Below are 20,114 nucleotides of genomic sequence, written 5' to 3'. Positions count from 1 at the left end.
TTTGTCTTGTCTCTGACCAGTATATATAATTTGTCTAGTCTCCTACCAGTTCTTCATATTTTAATTTTTTAAATGTATTTAGTATAGGGTCTACAGGGTCTCATTACACAGATTGGACTTGTAGTGTCCCTCCTGTTTTCAACCTCCCAAGCACTAGGATGATAGGTGCTCTCAGTCTCATGCACCCTGGGGGCGGGCCCAGCGCAGCATGTGGTGCCAGGGATAGAGCCACGGTTCTTGCTTGTGCCTAAGAAGGTGCTTTAATCCACTGAGCTATCTGGCTGGCCCAGTTTTTGATATTTTTATATTTCACTTGGGTTACAAAGGCTGATCAGATTATGTGGTGAATATTTGATTTTTTAAAAATTCTATTACAGTAAAAGACACATTGCCATTAAAGTCCCTCAAAATATTCCCCATCACTTGAGACACACATTTCACACTGTTCCTGGCACTTTGTAAAACATTTCTGAGTGACTTCTTTCATGAGTGTCTTTACAAGGTGTGGTCAAAAATAGAGTGAGTGGCACCCAATCCAATAAATTGCCTGATTTATGGAAACATTATGGTGCGGTTTCTTTAATCTACCTTAATCAATGGATGTGGTACATTTATGACTTCTGGACCTCATGCAAGACCAAAATGACCACAAATGTTAATATATTTTAAATTGAATCAGGAAATTAAGATGCCTAGAATGGCACAACTAAAGGGAATAATCACTATATTTTAAATCAAACTTCATATTATATATTATGGAATGTAGCTCTTTGTCTGAATTGTGGCTTGCATTATTTTGTCTTGCTTTACAATTTATTTTTGCTTGGTGTGTGTATGTATGTGTGTGCAATGCATGTGTCTCTTTGTCATAATCTGAAGATTTTGAATAGAAAAATCTTTCCTTGCTATGAGATTATACGACCATCATATATTTACTTACAGTATGATATTACTTTCATTTTTTACATGCTAATATTTTCCTTATGCAGAATTTTCCATGGTACATAAATTGTCATCGAAGATCCACCTTTTTACACATACAGTCTTGCAACATCATTTTCCCCATTGATTTACAGTGCCACTTTTATTATATCTTTTTTCATTATCCTTTATCACTTTCCATGTTTTTAGTTGAGTAAATAATTATCTGATAGGGGCTGGAGAAATGGCTCAGTAGAATAAGCACTTCCCTGGCAAGCAGAAGGGCCTGAGTTCAATCCCTGGTTCCACCAATAAATAAATAAATAAATAAATAAATAAATAAATAAATAAATAATTGTCTGATAATCTTAAATGGAAAACTCTAGATATTAGCAATTCCTAAACTTTAAATAACTTATTATATATTGTTATTATCGTTCCATTTTATTATTGTTTGTTGCTAATGTCCTAATTTATAAGTTAAGCTTTATTATAAGTAAGCATTCATAAAATAGAACAGTATTGTATACATATAGTTTGGCACCAACCATGGGTCATGCAATATATTTTCCTCTGATAAGGGAGAATACATGACTACATGAATTTGTGTCTGAACTTCCCAATGCTCTTCTAATAGTCAGTTTATTCAAATATCAAAACCAAGTTATTTTACTTTTTAAAATTTTTTATTTCTATATATGACTTGGTTACTTTCTCCTCAGTGATCTTTTAAAAGATTTTCTTAGTATTCTTGCTTTTTATTTTTCCTTTTGAACTTTAAAATCACTCTAGTTTAAAAAAAAAACCTTTCTGTTTTTATTAGCAAGTTGTAATTAAAGTTGTTGAAAATTGACTTTTATCTGTTAAAATCAATTATTTAAGGTCATGAAACACCTTTTCATTTATTCAGATCTTTTGTGAACCTCAGAAGTGTTTAAAACTCTCCTTCTTATAAATCTTGTATATTTTTCTTGTTCATTGCTAAATATTTTATTGTTTTACTTTTAGAACAATTTAGGTTATTTGTTCTAACTGATAGTTGGTAGAATAAGAAAGATATTAATGGAGCCCTGGAGTTTTTGTTTTGTGTTTTTTTTTTTGAGACAAGGTCTTGCTTGCAGTTTAGGCTGACCTTGGATTCACTATATAGCCCATAATGGCTTCGAAGTTGTAGCAATTCTCCTGTCTCAGCCTCCCATATACTATGATTACAAACATGTACCACCATACTTGGCTTGGCCCTAGAGTTTGAGGCCAGTCTGGATAATATAGTAAGACTGTTTCAAAAAGAAAGAAAGAAAACATGTTATTGGTTTATTAATATAATTTTATATCATTATCTTCCTGAATTAACCTATTCATTATGGCAGTTCTTTAAAAATTATCTTGACCTTAAGAATGTATACCATTTAATATATTTAAAGGCGTAGTGAAGTGGTTCCATCTTTCCTTTTGTTTATATGGTCTGAAATCATAGTTCTTCACAGGGGACATATTTTCTTTCTGTTAAGCCACAAGGTAATGCACTCTTCCCAAAATATATGGTAGCAGCCGAGAAGAACTGGCTTCTGAAATTCAGCTTGACATATTGAGCAAATATCATCCACATCTGAACACTGTCTTAGCTGGCAGCTACTCCATAACTTGGTTGTGTAGCAGGCCTGCCCCTTAGCTCAGTTCTTTAAGTAGCTGCTTCAACAAAGCAGTCAGGCTCAGGTTGCTGTGGTTCGATCCCCACAACTCAAGCCAGCCAAACCTACCCTGAAGGCATTTCGAGAAAAAAAAACAAAAACAAAAACAAAAACAAAACTTGGTTGTGTAAAAAATATATGGAAAGCCTGTCTGAAATTTCTCAAATGTCTAAAAAAGTCCAAAAGTTTTAGTATAAGGTAGAGTAAAGCCAGCAATATCCCAATTCTCCACCTAGTTATATTACCTAATGACCCCAAACACTAATGTGGTTACAGTGACTATTGGTAAAGGCATTAGAATGTATTTTTAGGGTTTAAAAAAAACTGTTTCCAAATCACTCTAAACTTTTGCAAGGCTTTTGTGTATAGTTCAGTTTATCAAAAGAGTGAATGAAAGGACTCTAAAAGTATGTAATATTCAAAGTAATCATATGCAATTTATTAAACCTTATTTGACATGTAATTACATTGTTAAGTTGTAAATATGTTTTCTTATTACCAAAACAATTTGAAACTACTGGTTTGAAAGGAATTCAGATATTCTCTCCTGACATTGTTTTCAGAATAAAGAGTATTTTCACAATATTTTACAATATATAAAATTCAAAAAGTATTTTCTTTAACATTGACTTTTGTAATTGTCATTCTAAACTGCTCAAACCTGTCATAAAGCTTATATTTTTGAATGAAAATTCTAATTATTATATTTTACTTATAATCACTTTCTAAATGAAAATGAGTTTACTGAGGATATATTTTAATATTGCCTTCTGTATAGTATCATTAGTAATCAGGGAAGAATAGATGATTTAAATTCAAAAAAAATCTTGGTTTTTTTCAGGGCATCCAATTATATCACTTTGCAAATAGTGATATTCTTGCCTCATAGTTTCAAGTTTTTATGTTTTTTTTAATATGCTGTGGGACATCAATCCTAAACCTTTGAACATGCTCATCACATTTTGTATGATGCTGACTCTGCTAATTTTTCTCTCATTTATTACAACCAATACAACATTGAGGCATCCTTGTTTTATTTCTGACTTTACTGATAAGGTATGTAAGTGTTTCATTTAACAAAAGTTGTCCTAGTTGTTTCAGAGTAACATCTGATCTATTTTAATCCTGATAAAAATACATTTGCTCTGAAAATAGTATACTGTTAAACTTTTGAAAGTAGATGTAAAGGCCAGGGATATAGCTCAGCAGCATAAGTGCCTGTCTGAAAGTCGATGTGATAGGAAAATGATGACTCCTCACCCCCCAAGATAGCCATGCCTTTATTTGTAGAGCTTGTAAACATGTTACATTGCATGGAACAAAATTAGATTTGCTTTATTCACTTTTTAATAAGGAAATATTTGATAAAACAGATGAAACTTAAAAATTTCAGTAATGCCTTAATACCTAGAAATGTAAAAATATATTAACACAAATGTAGGTAGCATCTTTTGCATGGAGAAGACAGCAAGGAAGCTAGAAAGGAAATTTTATAGTTTTTTTTTTCTGTTCCTATTTAAACTATGCTTATAGAAAATGTGTTACAAAACAAAAGGTTCAAAACAACAAATTTAAGACCAGCACATATTTGGGTATTGGAATAATGCTATTTATTACCAGCATGGTAAGCAGCTTGACTCATTGAAATTGCCCAGACTTGTTTTGTTTTTGCAGAAATGTTTTGAGAAATACCTCTACATTAACCTCATCTTTGATTTCTTATATGATTCACACTTTAAAAACATAATTTTTCTACATGTTAGCAATTTTCTTCTCACTAAATAAAAAAATTTCTTAATTTTCTTCATGTAGTTTATTTCCATACTTTCAGTCTCAAGAATAAATATTTCTCACTTGAGTGTTTATGTTTCTTCCATTCACAAAAGTCTACAAAAATCAGGTCTCATAATAAAAAATTAGTTATTTAAGGTCTTTTTTGAATGAAAAAGAAACTAAATGTATTGTGTTTTTCAGGGTGATGATGGAATTCCAGGACCACCAGGACCAAAAGGAATCAGAGTAAGCAATATTTACCATACATAAAGAGTTTTGTCAGTGGAAACAAATTAAAAAGCAAATGAAGCCAGTTGTGATATCACACACCTGTAGTCCTGGCACTGAGGAGTCTGAGGTAGAAGGTGTGCAGCTAGTTTGAGGCCAGTTTGAGCTTCACAGTGAATCCAGGCCAGCTTTAACTATAGAGCAAAACTCTGTTTCTAAAAACAAAATAAAACAAAAGAACATGAAAAATGTATCCAACAGTCACTGGATGACTCAAATCAGACTAAAATAAGAACAATTGGAATTGACAAAAAATCTGAAGATAACACAAAGGGTATAAAACACTTCCTTACAGAAATGATAGCAGAAGAATTTCTACATGTGGAAATAGAATATGACACACGAATAAATGAGGACTATAGAACCTCACATAGTCATGATCATAAAGAGGTCAATATCACATTACAACAGAAATACCAAAATTCCAATACAAGTGTAGAATTGTAAAGGTTTCTAGAAAATTACAATGAATGGACTATAAAAGAAAACCCATCAGAATTACAACAGACTTTCCAAAACAAACCTTCAAGGCAAGGAGATCATGGAATGAAGTGTTTTCATTCTCTAATAGAAAACAACTTCAAACCCAGATTGTTATATCCTGAGAAATTATGTTTCAAAATTGATGGAGAAATAAAACACTTTCATGATAAATAGCACCTAATTAAATTCATGATGACCAAACCAATACTCCAAAACATTCTTAAGGATATCCTAGAAAGAGCCAAAAAATGAACAATACCAAACTTCCCAATAGAATGAATGAGATAGCAATTACAAAGAAGGGAATGAAAGCAAAACAGCAAAAGGTAAATAATAAAACAACAGGAATAAATTAATAAGTATCAACTATAGCTGTGAATGTAAATGGACTCAGTCTGCCAAGTAAAAGACAGATCAGCTGAGTGGATCTAGAAACAAAATCCAACAGTGTGCAACATACAAGAAATACATTTAATAAAAAAAGACATTCTGAAATTAAAACTCAATCTACTGCCAATATCATGCCTTCTTTCTAAAGCTAGGAAGAGGGGCCGGGGAGATAGCTCAGTGGAATAAGTGCTTGCCTGGCAAGCCCAAGGTCCTGAGTTCAACCCCTGGTACCTCACAATAAATAAAAACAAATAAATAAATGAATAAATAAAATAAAACTAAAGCTAGGAAGAAGACAATGCTGTCCAGTATCACCTTTCCTGTTAAACATAGTCCTTAAATCATTACAGAGAGCTGTCAAGCAAGAGAAAGACATAAAATAGATACATATAAGAAAGGACAAATTCAAAAGTAATCAATACTTGTAGCAGAAAATTATCCTTTACATAAAGGATAATTTACATAAAGTCTTAAAAAATCCACCAAGACATCTAGAATTAATAAGCATATTCAGCAATGAGGCAGGCTACAAAATAAATGCACAGAAATAAACCATCTTCTTATACACTAGAAATGAACTCACTGGAAAAAAAATTAGGAAAGTACCACTCACAGTAGCATAAAATTTAAATACCTAGGAATTAACCTAACCAAGGAAGTGAAAGACCTTTACAGTGAAAATTATATCAGACTGCAAAAGAAAATTGAGAAAGGCATCAGAAACTGCAAGGTATTCCCTGTTCCTAGATGGGCAGAACTAGTATAATCAAAATGGCTACACTTTCAAAACTCATATATAAATTTAATGTGATTCCAATCAAAATATCAATAGCATTTTTCACAGACCGAGTGAAAATAATCCTAAAATTCTTATAGAATAGGAGACCTACAATAGCAAGAGCATGACTTGGTAACAAAAGCAAAGCAGGTGGCATTGCAATCCCAGATTTGACATGATATGTTCTATAAAGCTACAGTGATTAAAGCAGCATGGTGCTGACACACAAAAAGGCATATAGATCAATGGAATAGAATAGAAGAAGCAGAAAAATATGCAGCTATTTAATCTTTGACAAAGGGGGCAAAAATATGCATTGAATACAAAACAAACTCTAAGAAATGGTGCTGGGGGTCCTGGGGAGATAGCTCAGTGGTATAAGCACCTGCCTGGCAAGCATAAGGTCCAAAGTTTGATCTCTGGAAACACATGTTGTGCCAGTCTGGAACTGGGCATGGAGGCACATGCCTGTAATCCCAGCACTAGGGAGGCTGACACAGGAGGATCAATATGTGTCTGACAGAAGCGAGATCCTGTATGAAAGAAAAAAGAAAAGGGAGGGGGATAGAAATGGTGCTGGGAAAACTAGATATCCACATGCAGAAGACTGAATCTACCTAGATCCGTATATTTCACTGTGTATTAAACAAAAGTCAATGTGGATCAACAAATCAGATGTTAAAAAAGAAATACTTAATTTGTTGGCAGATAAAATGTGTACAACTCCTGGGGAACTACCTGCTCTGTCCCCCCTCCTGTCCTTTTCTGGGACAGGAGCTTTCTTTCTCTCAACAAATATATTCTGCTCATAAAAGAAATGTGTACAACTTTGAAGACAGAAGTGTAGATAAGGACTTTTTTGAACAGAACCTCAATGACACAAGAAATAATACTGAGAATGAATAAATGGCATCATGTCACATTAATGAATGGCTTGGAGTATAGTTTTCCATCCCTTCAGTCTGTATAAATCTTTATAGATGAGTTTTGTTTGTAATAAGCAACATACAATTCACTCTTGTTGTTTGGTACAAATAGGCCAATCTGTGTCTTTTAATTAGATAACTGAGAACATTTACATTAAGTATTATTATTGAAAGGTAAGTACTTATTCCTAGAGTTTGGTTGTTTTTCTAGTGTTTACTTCATTTCTCATTTTCTTTATTTATTCTCCCACTATGGTTTATTCCTTCCCTTGGTCCTATCCTTGTGACTGTCCTTTTCTGTGATTAGGATCTCTTTAAAGAACATTCTTGAGTGTTGGATCAATAGTTATGTATTTTGGTAGATTGTATTGATCTTGGGAGGTCTTTATCTCTCTTTTATTTTTAAAAGGCTAGCCTTGCAAGTATTATTACAGTAATCTGGTTGGCAAGCAATTTGTTTCAGGGCTTACAATAAGAAATCTCAGGCCAACCTGACCATTAGAACTTTTGTTGAGAAATCTTCTGTGATTCTGTATAGCTTTATAATTGTAGGCAAGTTGGTGTTTCTCACCACATTCAATATTCTTTGTTTGCCTTTAATGTTTGTCAATTTGGCTATGATATACACAGAGAAAATTTTTTCTGGTCATTTCTATTTAAGGGTCTAAATGGTTCCCATAAATACCTATTTGTCTGTCTCATTCCCTACATTTGGAAAACTGCCATATCAGTAAATCAGGGCTTCTTTAAACCTTAGTTTGTATTTTCTTGCCCTCCTTGACACAAATGCTAAGTTTTTCTTTCTGTTAGACTTGTCCAAAGGTTCTTAGATAATTTTTTATCAATTGTTCTTTTTTTGTGTTGCTATCAGAATGTTCTAGTATACTCACTATGTCTGTAAACCCTGCCATTTCTTTTTTCATTTAAGTGTTGCTAAAGCATTAACTGAATTTTTAACTTAACTACATGTTTTGTGCACATCCTGTATTTGTTTTTTTCTTGTTTTAGAAACTCTGTCTCTTCACTGAAATTTTCTTATGTAGCTTGTATTGTATTAATTCATCGATCTATAAATAGCTGTTTAAGTTCACTCATCATTTAACTGTTATTTTGTGCAGAAGAAAAAAAAATACTACTTTCAATCCCTAGCATTGCTTTGCAAGAAGAGAATAAATAGCAGTATTAGTAATTTATAAGATTTTCTTAAAAATTTGGCTTACAATGTTTTCTACTACTTAACTAACCTTGGAAAAAATAATAATGTAGACTGTGCTAGAAAAAAAGAAGATATATACTTTGATAGTATTTATATGCAATAAAAGAAGATGAGGGAGTGAAAATTTGAGAGGATATGAAAGGGAAGGAAAAAGATAAGGGCAGAGAACATAGATAGAAAATAAGAGGATATGTAGAGAGATTAGAACAAATTAATGAACTTTCAAAATCATAAAATTTTTAAAAACTTACCAACAAAAAAGCTGAGATCCTGCTGTATAAAAAGTTGAATTCTACAAGAAATTTATTGCAGATTTAACGCCAATTCTCAAACTCTTCAATGCAATTGAAAAGGAAACAATTCTCCTAAATCATTCCTGGAGGAAAGTATTACCCTGATACCAAAATCAGAGAAAGACCAAACCAAAATAGACAAATACAGACCAATCTCCATAATGAACATAGATACAAAAATCCTCAAGAAAACACTAGCAAAAAGAATTCAGCAAACATCAAGAAGATTATATATCACGAACAAGTGGGATTCATCCCAGGAATGCAGAGATAGTTAAGTATACACTAATTAATAATTGTAATACACTACATCAATAGAGCCAACGACAAAACCACATGATGATCTGAACAGATGCAGAAGAAGTTTTGATGAAGTTCAACATTCATTCATGGTAAAAAACAAAACTACATAAAATCCAAATAGATGGTCTTTACACCAATGTGATAAAAGCCATCTATGACAATCCAATAGCCAACATCATGCTAAATGGACAAAAACTCAAAGCCTTCACTTTAAAATCAGGAACAATACAAGGGTGCTCAGTGTCACCACTCCTGTTCAAAATAGTTTGAAAAACATTAGCCAAAGCAATTACACCAAAGACAGAGAAGGAATAAGGATTGGAGAGGAAGAAGTGAAATTATCATTATTTGCAGGTCATAAAATCCTCTACTGAGATGACACCAAAAACTCCTCCAAGAATCTTGTAGATTTAATAAGCAAATTCAGTAGCAAGATACAAAGTCAGCACTCAAAAATCAATAGCATTTCTGTATACAAACAACAAACACACTGAAATAGAAATCAGAAATATACCTTTCACAATAACATACCCCCCAAGGAAATGAAATAGTTAGGAATCAATTTAACAAAGGAAGTAAAAATCTATACAGTGAAAATGGCAATAATCTTAAAAAAAGATTTCAGAAAATGGAAAGATAATTCTTGCTCATCAATATGAAGAATCAACATTGCAAAAATTGGCATAGTCCCAAAACTGTTATACAAATTCACTGCACTCTTGATCAAAATACCATTAGCACACTTCACAGATCTAGAGAAAAAAATTCCTAAAATTTGTCTGAAACCAGAAGAGCCCTAGAATATGAAAAGCGATTTCAGGAAACAAAGGAAGGGCAGTAAATCACAATCCCTGGTTTAAAATTATACTACAAAGCTACTGTAATAAAATCAGCATGATACTTACAAAAAAGGAGACCTGAGAATCAATGAAGAATATTAGAAGATGCAGACACAACTACAAACACACTAAGCTACCTTATCATTGACTAAGTGCCCAAACACATTCATTGGAACAAAGATAGCCTCTTCAATCATTGGCGCTGGAAAAACTGGCTTTCCACATGTCGAAGGATAAAATTGGACCCATGTCTATTGCTATACTCTACACTACAGTCAAAATGGATCAAAGATTTAAATATTAAAACAAAAACACTAAATCCACTGGAAGAGAAAGTACATAGAAATCTTAAAGACATAGAGGTAAGCATAGAGTTCATCGACAAAAAACAAATTGTATGCGGAATACTTCAAAGCATCAGCAACTGATATCTCATCTTTTCTAGAAAGTTTCTGCATATCAAAGGAAATCACTAACAGAGTAAAAAGAAAATCCATGAATTAGGAAAAAATATAGCCAACTATCCCTCAGAAAAAGGACTTCTATCTAGAACATATAAAAAACTAAAAAGAATCAGCCCCCAAAAATTCAAGAACCCAATCAAAATGGCCATCTGCAATGAATATATGCTTCTTAAATGAAATATTAATGGAAAATAAATATATGAAATAATGTTCTATATCTTTGGTCATTTGAGAGATGCAAATTAAAGCAACACTGAGATACTATCTCACCCCACCAACAATGGCTATCATCAAGAAGTAAACCAATAACAAGTGCTGGAATAGCTGTGGGTAAAATGAATACTTCTGCATTTGATGGGAGTGTAGACTGGTACAACCACTATAGAAATGAGTGTGAAGTTTCCTCAAGAAACTAGGATTAGAGGTCTCATTTGACCCAGCTCTTCCCTTTATGAGTATTTTTCTAGAAGAAATGAAAACATCATTGCACAACAATATATGTGTACCAGTGTTTATAGCAGTGCAGTTTGTCATAGCTAAATCTTGGAAACAAGCCAAATGCCTCTCAACTGAGGAATGGATCAAAAATTGTGGTATTTTTATATAAGGTAGTATTACTCAAGTATAAGAAAGGACAAACACAAGACTTTTTTGGCAAATGAATGCAACTAAAGACCGTACTCATAAATGAACTAAATCAGACACAAGTGTATAAACATCATATTGTCTCCTTAGTGTAAGAACTTGCAAGAGTAAAGAATATCTGAAAGGTTCAATGGATAGTGTGAAAGGGAAAAAAACTGTTCAAAAAGAAGGAACAACTGGGATGTAGAAAGGAGAAAAAAATAAAGCAGGAAGGGAAGAAGAAATTGTGTGTGAGTGTGTGTGTGTGTGTGTGTGCACGTGCGCCCTAGTTTGAATTATTGTACTATTGATTTCTGCTTGTCTATAGAAAAGAACAGTTAATGCTTATTTTTTTCTACCTTTTTAATATTTATAATTTTTTGCCCAATCTTAAAGATGTGTATGGTAATATGAACAAGTAATTTGAGGACCACAATATGCAATATAACAACCATTGTTGAATTCCCATCATTTTATTTAGTGAAATTCTATATCATTTCTAGTGGGTTTTTTGTTTTGTTTTGTTTCACTATTTTTCTTGTATTTTATTTAAAAAAATAAAATGAAAATTAGAAGAAAGAAACTAGGGAAAAAATCCCAATATTAGAAAACTCTATAAGACAACCCTTGGTGTGGTACATGACAAAACAAGGTAATACAGAAAAGAAGCAAGAAAAGCAACACTTGTATGCATTTGCATGTATACATACTCCCCCAACATGCATAAAAAAGGAAAAAAGTATAGGTCCAGTATTCAACCTTACAGTAATATTTATACAGAAAGCAGTTGTTTCCTTCCAGCTTCTATTTTTGGTCACTGCCTGATAAAAGGAGGATAAGTGATAAAAATTTTCTTTAAGTCTAGATTTTGTCCAAGTAGGAGAAGGCATTTAGCTCAGTCTGGAGGCTGAGCTACTCAACCTCTTAGGTCCTTCAGTTGCCAGTAGCCTGAGTGGCCCACTCTTACAGCTCAGTCTCCACACTGAAAAAACCCAGACTGTCCACCAAGTCCCTGACTCACATAGGTCATGGGTAGGTGCAGAACATGGACCTAAAGTGGGTAAAATAACCAGTTTGCTCTGAGAGTGTGAGCACATCCTAACAGAGGGAGGGTGTGTTGAAGACTCAGGGCTTGTGTTTATACTAGAAGCCACAGTTGCCTAGCCTTTTGCTAGTCCCTGCAACAGCACTTCTCTACTCAGATGCCCCCACCCTCACTCCAAACATCACCTTGTTGATCTCTTTTCTTGACACAGTATTTAAACTGCTGTATCCTGTATTTTTTTTGTTTCCCTCCTCCTGGTTGATTTTGCTCACTGCTAGATTAGTTTTGTCTTGTTTGCTGTCCTCCAACTTTCTCAGCTTGGAGTTTGGTCCCCTCAAGCCATGCCCTGGGCATTTACTTTTGTCTTTCTGTATCACATTCACCCTTATCTGTACTCATGGTAATTATTAGGGTGGATACCTGCTGTCTTCCTGGAAGAATGAATAGAGGGAATTATTTAAAATGCTTTCTGGATCCAGTTTTGATGAAGTTTGAACATCATAACTTTGGGGCTATGGCTAAGGTGTACGTAGTCTTTCAGATCTAGACTGAGAAGCCGAGAATTGTCACTGTCATTTTACCTGAACTCATGTCTTCTTTCTGAATATTCTTTGTCCCTTTGCAGTAGCAAGGCCCACACTCACAAGAATATGCTAAACTTTTTTCTTTTATCATCAATCCTGAAGGGAATTCATCTTCCCTCACTGAACATCCATCAGTTCAGTGCCACAGTGGGTTACTTCTGTTTCTTTAATTAACTTTATAAATTCCAACATTTCTGGTTTTCATCTGGTATTCTACCTCACTAAGGTTTCAATTCAGCAATTTTATATGGCTTTCCTACTTCCTCATGGAGCCACATACCTTTTGATTTGGACAAATAACCTGTATCGATTTGTGACTTCAGGCTGCTTATGGCCTGCCATCCTCAAGAACCCTAAATAAAATTTCTATAATATCCTTAGATATGGTATTACTTTTATTGTTGTCAGTTGTTGTTTGCTTCATGGACATTATTTCTTCTTACAGGGTCCTCCTGGACTTCCTGGATTTCCAGGGACACCAGGTCTTCCTGTATGTATAATCTGGATTATTTATTTTAAAATTCCTTAACTACTAGGGATATAGTCTAGTACATTGCTTTACTAGCATGTGTAAGGCCCTTGGTTCCATCCCTAACACTTCAAATAAATAAGTAAATAAATAATACTCTTAAAAATAGCGTAAAATATGATACATATGTGTTATATTCTTCACAAAGGGAATGCCAGGCCATGATGGAGCCCCTGGTCCCCAAGGTATTCCTGGATGCAATGGAACCAAGGTGAGATTTCTTTCATCTAATATTAGTATTCTTGATAATTCATAGACTTAAAAATGTGAATAAATCACTACAATGAATGTTGAATCTAAGATTAGTAGCTTCATGTCTAGGACATAGGGCAAGTTTTGATGTACCATTTTCAATACTGTATATTATCCATAATTTCTTTAAGCATATTGCATGGGGTTAAAGATTACTTACAAATCTTTTTTTTTCTTGGTACAAGGTAGGATGAGAGTTCTAAAGGAAGTAAGTATATATCTTTCAAATAGTATGAGCTGTTAAGAGTATTTCATGGGGCCACATATGGTGGTGTGCATCTGGGAGGCAGAGGCAGGAGAATCAGAGTTCTAAATCAGCCCAAACAATTTAGTAGGACCCTATCTCAAAATAAAAAATGAGGCTTGGGTTTCAGTTCACTGTGAAGGCCCTGAGTTCTACCCAGTGCCACCAAAAAAAAAGCAATTTAGGGGAACATTACTTAGTTTTCTTTTTAAAGAAAAGTGAGGTACATCCTAAATTTTGAAATATTTCATGTTTTTTTAAACTTAGCAGAGCTTTTAGTATGAAACCTGAAATTCTCTTCCATCAGAAAACATAATGGATTTTGAAATTTGAAGAGAGAAACAAAACTTTATAGCAAATATTTTTCCCTGAACTACATTTTTGTATTAGTTAACTATTTTGCCTTTTTTTAAAAAAAATTAAGCTACAGATAACAAAGAAGCATGTGAACAATTTGCTGTTCTTCCAAATTTATGTATTGTGGCCTGAGTTCCTATCCAATCATGTTTCTCTTTGTCACTTAGCCTAATGCAGTGTATCATCATTTTCAGTATTTCCTGTTTGGCACATAACATTATGTGAAAATATCTCTAAAAAAAAACACCAGCTGTAGCATATGCCAGGTTTTATAATACGGCACATAATTAAACTGTTTTGTGTACAAAGGCTATATTTCTGGCAATATTGTAGTATGTTCTTGCAGGCAATATAATTCTCTTTGCTTCAGTTTTTTACCAGGCCATTGTGGGCCTTTACCAAAAATAATAATAGTTTATTTTAAACGTTTGCATTTGAGTCTTATTTATGTTTTTCATTTCACTTGGGGAAACCTGTAGTGAAGGACCTATGGGAATTAATTTGCATGAGAAATTTCATGTTAAAATGTTTTGTTTTGAGACAAGGCTTTGTGTGTAGTTCAGAGTTGTCTTGAATTCACTATGTAGCTCAGGCTGACCTCAAGGGAGATTATGTATTTGTGCCTTTTCTGTTTATTTGTTTATGTGGCTTTTTGTCAACATGCCTTAAGCAATAAATTTATCACTAAGGAAATTTTAAATTTTAAGCTCAAATATAACTACAATATATATAGAATGCTGTATGAATATCAGGTTTATTGTCTTTTTGTAAAACAACTACTTGGCAGAGCTAATAATTAAGTTTTGGCTTTTACCACCAATTTTCTGAACAACAGGCTTTAAAAATTAAATGAATTTATTACCTATAATGTCAGATTATTTTCTTATATTTCTCAATATGAAAGAAAATAATGAGCATTAAATTTGGAGTTATAATGTATGGGTTATTTTCTTCTTCCTTCTAAGTTTGATGTACAGTCTGTTTCCTTTCTGTATCTACTTTTTTCATGTGTAAAAACCTGGTAGAGCAAGGGATATAGACCACAGTAGAAGAGTATGCAGACTTAGTAATTTTATTCTTTTAAACTTTCTGGCATGATTTGTTTCTAGGATTACTATACCAAATAGTTGAAAGGAGGAGGCATGGGGGTTCTTCTGCAACAATTGTAGCTTTTGATTTCTAAACCAAATGTCCATATTAGTAAGTGAGAAGAATTGGATGTCTAGAAAACATAATGATCTGCAATTCCTAGAACTATTGCTGTTATTGTTCTCTTGGTGATATCGTTGTCCTTCTTTCTGACCATCTTTCCCTCTTTGCAAAAAATAATTTGAAATAGTTTGCAATAAAAGAAAAATATAATACTACTGCTAAAAGAAGAATTTATATAACACATAGGTAGAAAATTGGGGCAAATCATTAAATGTTAAATGTCATGATAGGAATCTGTTGTGATGGTCTCAAAGTGGATTTGTTAGGCGAAAATGACTAGGGTAGAAAATTTTTTCTTTATTTCTGATTAGAATGGGTGATTAGGGACAAAAATATCTTAGTATATTGAACTGATATGGGCACTTGATATTTGAAATAATTGGAAAGTGAAAAGTAGCATATTTTTGGCAGTCTGGTATGTTTCGAAATGGCGTTTACAGAAATCTCTTCAATAAGGCATTGTTTGTTGGTATGTTCTTTGTTTCTTATCCCTCTTTATTGTATCCTTTTTATTTTAACTTCTTTTAGGGAGAACGTGGATTTCCAGGCAGTCCAGGTTTCCCTGGTTTACAGGGTCCTCCGGTAAGTTGTAAAATTCATGATTATAATGAATAGAGGAATTAATGGAAGAAGTAGAAGTACAGAGACTGAGCTCAATGCATTTGTGTGAAATAAAACAGAATATTTTTAAATAATGAGCTACAAAAGATTAAAGCGCCTAAAAGCAGGCTCAGGGGCCAGGGGGTCGATCCCCGGGCCCGCTGTGCCGGTCCCGCCCACAGGGCGAGCTGAGATGGCAATTGAGACTGGGCATGGTGGTACGCCTGTAATCCTAGTTCTTTGGAGGCTGTAAACAGGCAGATCACTACGAGTCCGATCTAGTAGTGAGACCCTGAACACCCTGTAGAACCTTCCCCCAAATAAATAAATAATTAATGAGCTAAGCTACAGATTATTTTTATTAAATAAATTGTAAAGATAGCTCTGTGGTGGGCAAAACGAAGAATTCCATGTTTAATATAAATATTATCTCTAAGTGTCCTAAAACATATAATATTCAGAAGTGCTCTTACATTAATTTATTGTTTGCTTTGTTTTTAGAAAGTGTTATATGTTACTCTCAAATATATAAAATAATCCATTTCCTTTTTAATATTAGGGACCTCCTGGGATCCCAGGTATGAAGGTAAGCATCTCATGCTTAGAACATAAATATTTTGAATCATATATTTAGAAAGGCTGAATCTTTCATATAATAATGATTTAGTTTTCCTTTCAAAATGAGTGCTTCTAGATATTGTGAATATACACACTTAAAAGCACTCAATATGTAGTCTCCTCTGTTCCCATGATTTTAAGTACATTCTCAATGCTGATATGTTTGGGAATGTGTATATGAGACTCAGTTTTCTTTTCAGACCCCCTCCTTCATCTTCTTCCAGTTTGATACAGTTGATCATCTGTTCTCTCTAGAAGTATTATTTTCTGTGCCCTTCTCCTTTCCAGTGTCTCTGATTATTTTGTAGTCTTCTGTGAAAGCTCATTCTATACTGTTCGTCAAGCATCAAGACATAGTCCTGACCCTTTCTTCTCTATGCCAATAGTATTATTAATGACCATAATATTGACTACTACATAATTTCTGAACACCTACATTTATATCATAATATCAGACTTTTCTGAGTTACATGCGTGTGTTCAACAGTCCCCTTGATATCATCACACAAAATCTCACAGATATTCAAATTAATATCCACCTAAAGCAAAACTGTTCTTCCCTCTGGTACCTTCTATCTACAGTTTACATCACTATACATTATGTACACCTTAAACTCAATCTGAAGCATAGTGTTCATATTTTCATAGTTTCTCACATTCATTCCATACTACTGTGGAATACTATTAAGTTTGCCCGTTAAATGTATCTTAATCTCATTCACTTTTCTTTATCTCCGATGTCACCACATTAATCTTTATGTCTCATCTAAAGGACTGCAGTAAATTCTTAACTAGTCTTTACTTACTACTACCCCCCACATTCCACCTGATTAATTCTCAGTGAAGAATGATCATTATAAAATGTATATCAATAATTTAATCTCCCAGTTTATAAACCTTCAAAGTTCCCTCTGTGTGTCTAAAGTCATTATTCTTTTCCATGGCTTGTAAGACCTACATGTACTGATCCTTGCCTAATTTATAGCCTTATCTTGAACAACTTCTTTTCTTGTATTCCTGCTCTCGCTAGTCTGCAATCAATGGTCTGAATATGCCAATTCTTTTTTGGGACTCATTTCTACATACTCTGCCTGTCCTATTTGCCCACATCTTTACCTGGCTGGCACTTTATTGTCCATCAGGCCTCACCCTCAATATTACCTTCACAGATTGCCTTCCTTTGGCTACCTGTACTAAAGTAATTTTCTCCACCATATTTTTATTATTCACAGTACCATATTATTTTTCTTCATAGTACTTGACAATATATGGTAATATTTTTTACATGTTATGATCTGCATTCCCCCATTATATTGTTATCCACATGTAACAGAGATGTTACTTTCTTCATTACTGAATATCCAGATCCTCACACAATTTTTGACACTGTGTTAATATTTAAAAGTATTTCAATGCGTGATAAACAGAACATACTACAGGCCAGGGGTAGTGAATCTGTGGCACACAAACTGTTCTTATCTGTGAAAGGTCTACAGGCTTTTTTTTTTTTCTGGAATCGGGGATTGAACTCAGGCTGTTGCACTTGCCAGAGAAGCGCTTATTCCACTGAGCTATCTCCCCAGCCCCTGCCTATAGGCTTTTGATAAATGTACTGAACTTAAGTACCCTCTGGCTTCTTTCTCATTTTCCTTGAAAAGGTGAAGTTATTCATTAAACTACTGAGCTGCTTTAAAATTTCACTAGACTTATGTGACAAATTGAACTATCAGATAACTATTTTTTTCTCTTACCAATTTTCATATTTAATAGCTTATGATATCTATTTGTGTGTGTGTGTGTGTGTGTGTGTTTAGGGAGAACCAGGTAGTATAATTGTGTCATCATTGCCAGGACCAAAGGGTAACCCAGGACATCCAGGTCCTCCTGGAATACAGGTAAGCATTCAGAGATTTTGTTCTTTGCTATATGATTGAATACAATCACAGCAACTCCTCAAAACTTAGTACCCTCTGTTTTAGTCATAGAAATCATATCCACATTGCATGTACCTTCCATCTATAAATAAAAGCATCTTGGTTCAGAGACAGTTTGAATAAACTTGGTGTGTTCTTTTATCTTTCTGACCAGTTTTCACAGAAACTTTTGTGTTTCGCAAATATTCATCAACTTATGAAAGCCATTGATAAATTATGTAATATCTATACTGTGCAGTATTTCTAACATTAAAAAAATTACCTCTTGATACATATTTAAACCTGAACTAGTACAAAATATTAAATTAAAGAAATTATACAACAAAGATTTCAATATGTATGCTGAGTTTTATATGAAGGCCTAGAAATTGCAAAACTATAATTATAGAAAGTGTGCTAGTATGTTCCACTATCCAGAGGACTTGTAACTACCTCCAAAGAATCATGGTTCAATTTTTTCAAATGTAAAATAAATAAATAAATAACATAAAATAAAATAAATGAGCACGTGTAAACTCAATAAAGCACTGAAGAATTAAAACTGTACAATTTTTAATCCACCTGTTTTTCTCATCTGTCACATTCTTCAGCATCTCCACAAAATACATCTATCATCTTGAGTTTTCCATTTATTTTTAAAAATAGCTTCTTGTATGTACTCATGTTTCTAAGCAACAAAGTACTTAATTTTGCTTTATAAAATAATATAATATTTATATAATTTTCTGCAACTTACTTTTCTTTTTAGTATAAGATCCATCCATATTATTGTATGTAGTTATAGTTTCATCATTTTTACTTCTGTATAGCTTTCTATTTGTAAGTGTATTAAAATTTGTTTTATTATAAAATATTCTATGGACTCAGGAGATAGCTCAGTGATCTAAGCACCTGCTTAGGTCCTGAGTTTGATCTCCGGTACTGTATGTCATGCCAGCCTCGGTTCCTGGATGCATTGTGGTGGCCCTGAACCTGGGCATGGTGGTACATGCCTGTGATCCCAGTGTTGAAGAGGGTGAGACAGGAGGATCACTATGAGTCCACCCTGCATAGTAAGACCCTATACCAAAAGAATAAAAATTTAAAAAATAAAGTATTCTAGGATTTATGTATAGGTATAGAATTGCAAGTTCACAGGGCAGGCACATTGTCATTTTGCAAAGATGCCAAATTGTATTCTATAATACTTGTATTATTCTCTTATCACTTACCTCATATTCTCAGATCTTTTTCTTCAATCTTACTTTAAAATTAGAGAGGCTTCCTTGAAGGAAATTGCCTTTTCCTTCCAATTCCTATATTAATATTTGAATGAAGACTTACTAATATTTGTCTACCTTTATTGCTTTGTTTTATAGAATTTTCTTACATGTTTGTCCTACATTTTTCTATCATTGTAAAGCATAAGCTTTCTGAAAGCTGTATTTATTCTATTTAATTGAAATCCTTTATAATTATTTAGTCTTTTGATTTGTACACATTTAAAAAGTCTACTTATAACACTTACTGAAGAATTACAGAATTGAAAAACAGAATTGTGGTGATTGCTATAGTGAATTATTTTGCTGAATTCAAGCACCTACAATCTTTTGACTGGCATCAAGTGTGAAAAGGTCCTTTAAAACTTCTCCAAATACAGCTTCACTAACAGAAATAGAACACCCATCTCTGACAAAACAAAACAAGAAAGGGAGATATAAATAAAGGACCGTTTCATAGTCAAAAAACAATATATATGTATATATATGTA

The 20,114-nt window shown here is 33.3% G+C and overlaps 1 protein-coding gene across 1 annotated transcript in view; it reads left to right on the top strand.

The window, feature by feature from the left end:
* Nucleotides 1-20,114, top strand: part of Col4a5 (collagen type IV alpha 5 chain) — a 351,283-nt gene that overhangs the window by 140,977 nt on the left and 190,192 nt on the right. The window contains exons 5-10 of the mRNA XM_004642629.2: nucleotides 4,587-4,631; nucleotides 13,064-13,108; nucleotides 13,296-13,358; nucleotides 15,741-15,794; nucleotides 16,372-16,398; nucleotides 18,245-18,325. Of these exons, the coding sequence (XP_004642686.1) occupies nucleotides 4,587-4,631; nucleotides 13,064-13,108; nucleotides 13,296-13,358; nucleotides 15,741-15,794; nucleotides 16,372-16,398; nucleotides 18,245-18,325 (315 nt within the window). The remainder of the gene's footprint in view (nucleotides 1-4,586; nucleotides 4,632-13,063; nucleotides 13,109-13,295; nucleotides 13,359-15,740; nucleotides 15,795-16,371; nucleotides 16,399-18,244; nucleotides 18,326-20,114) is intronic.

Source organism: Octodon degus, unplaced genomic scaffold (assembly GCF_000260255.1).
Source record: "Octodon degus isolate 3935 unplaced genomic scaffold, OctDeg1.0 scaffold00157, whole genome shotgun sequence".
NCBI classification, from domain to species: Eukaryota; Metazoa; Chordata; class Mammalia; order Rodentia; family Octodontidae; genus Octodon; species Octodon degus.
This window is presented reverse-complemented; position numbering and strand designations above follow the sequence as displayed.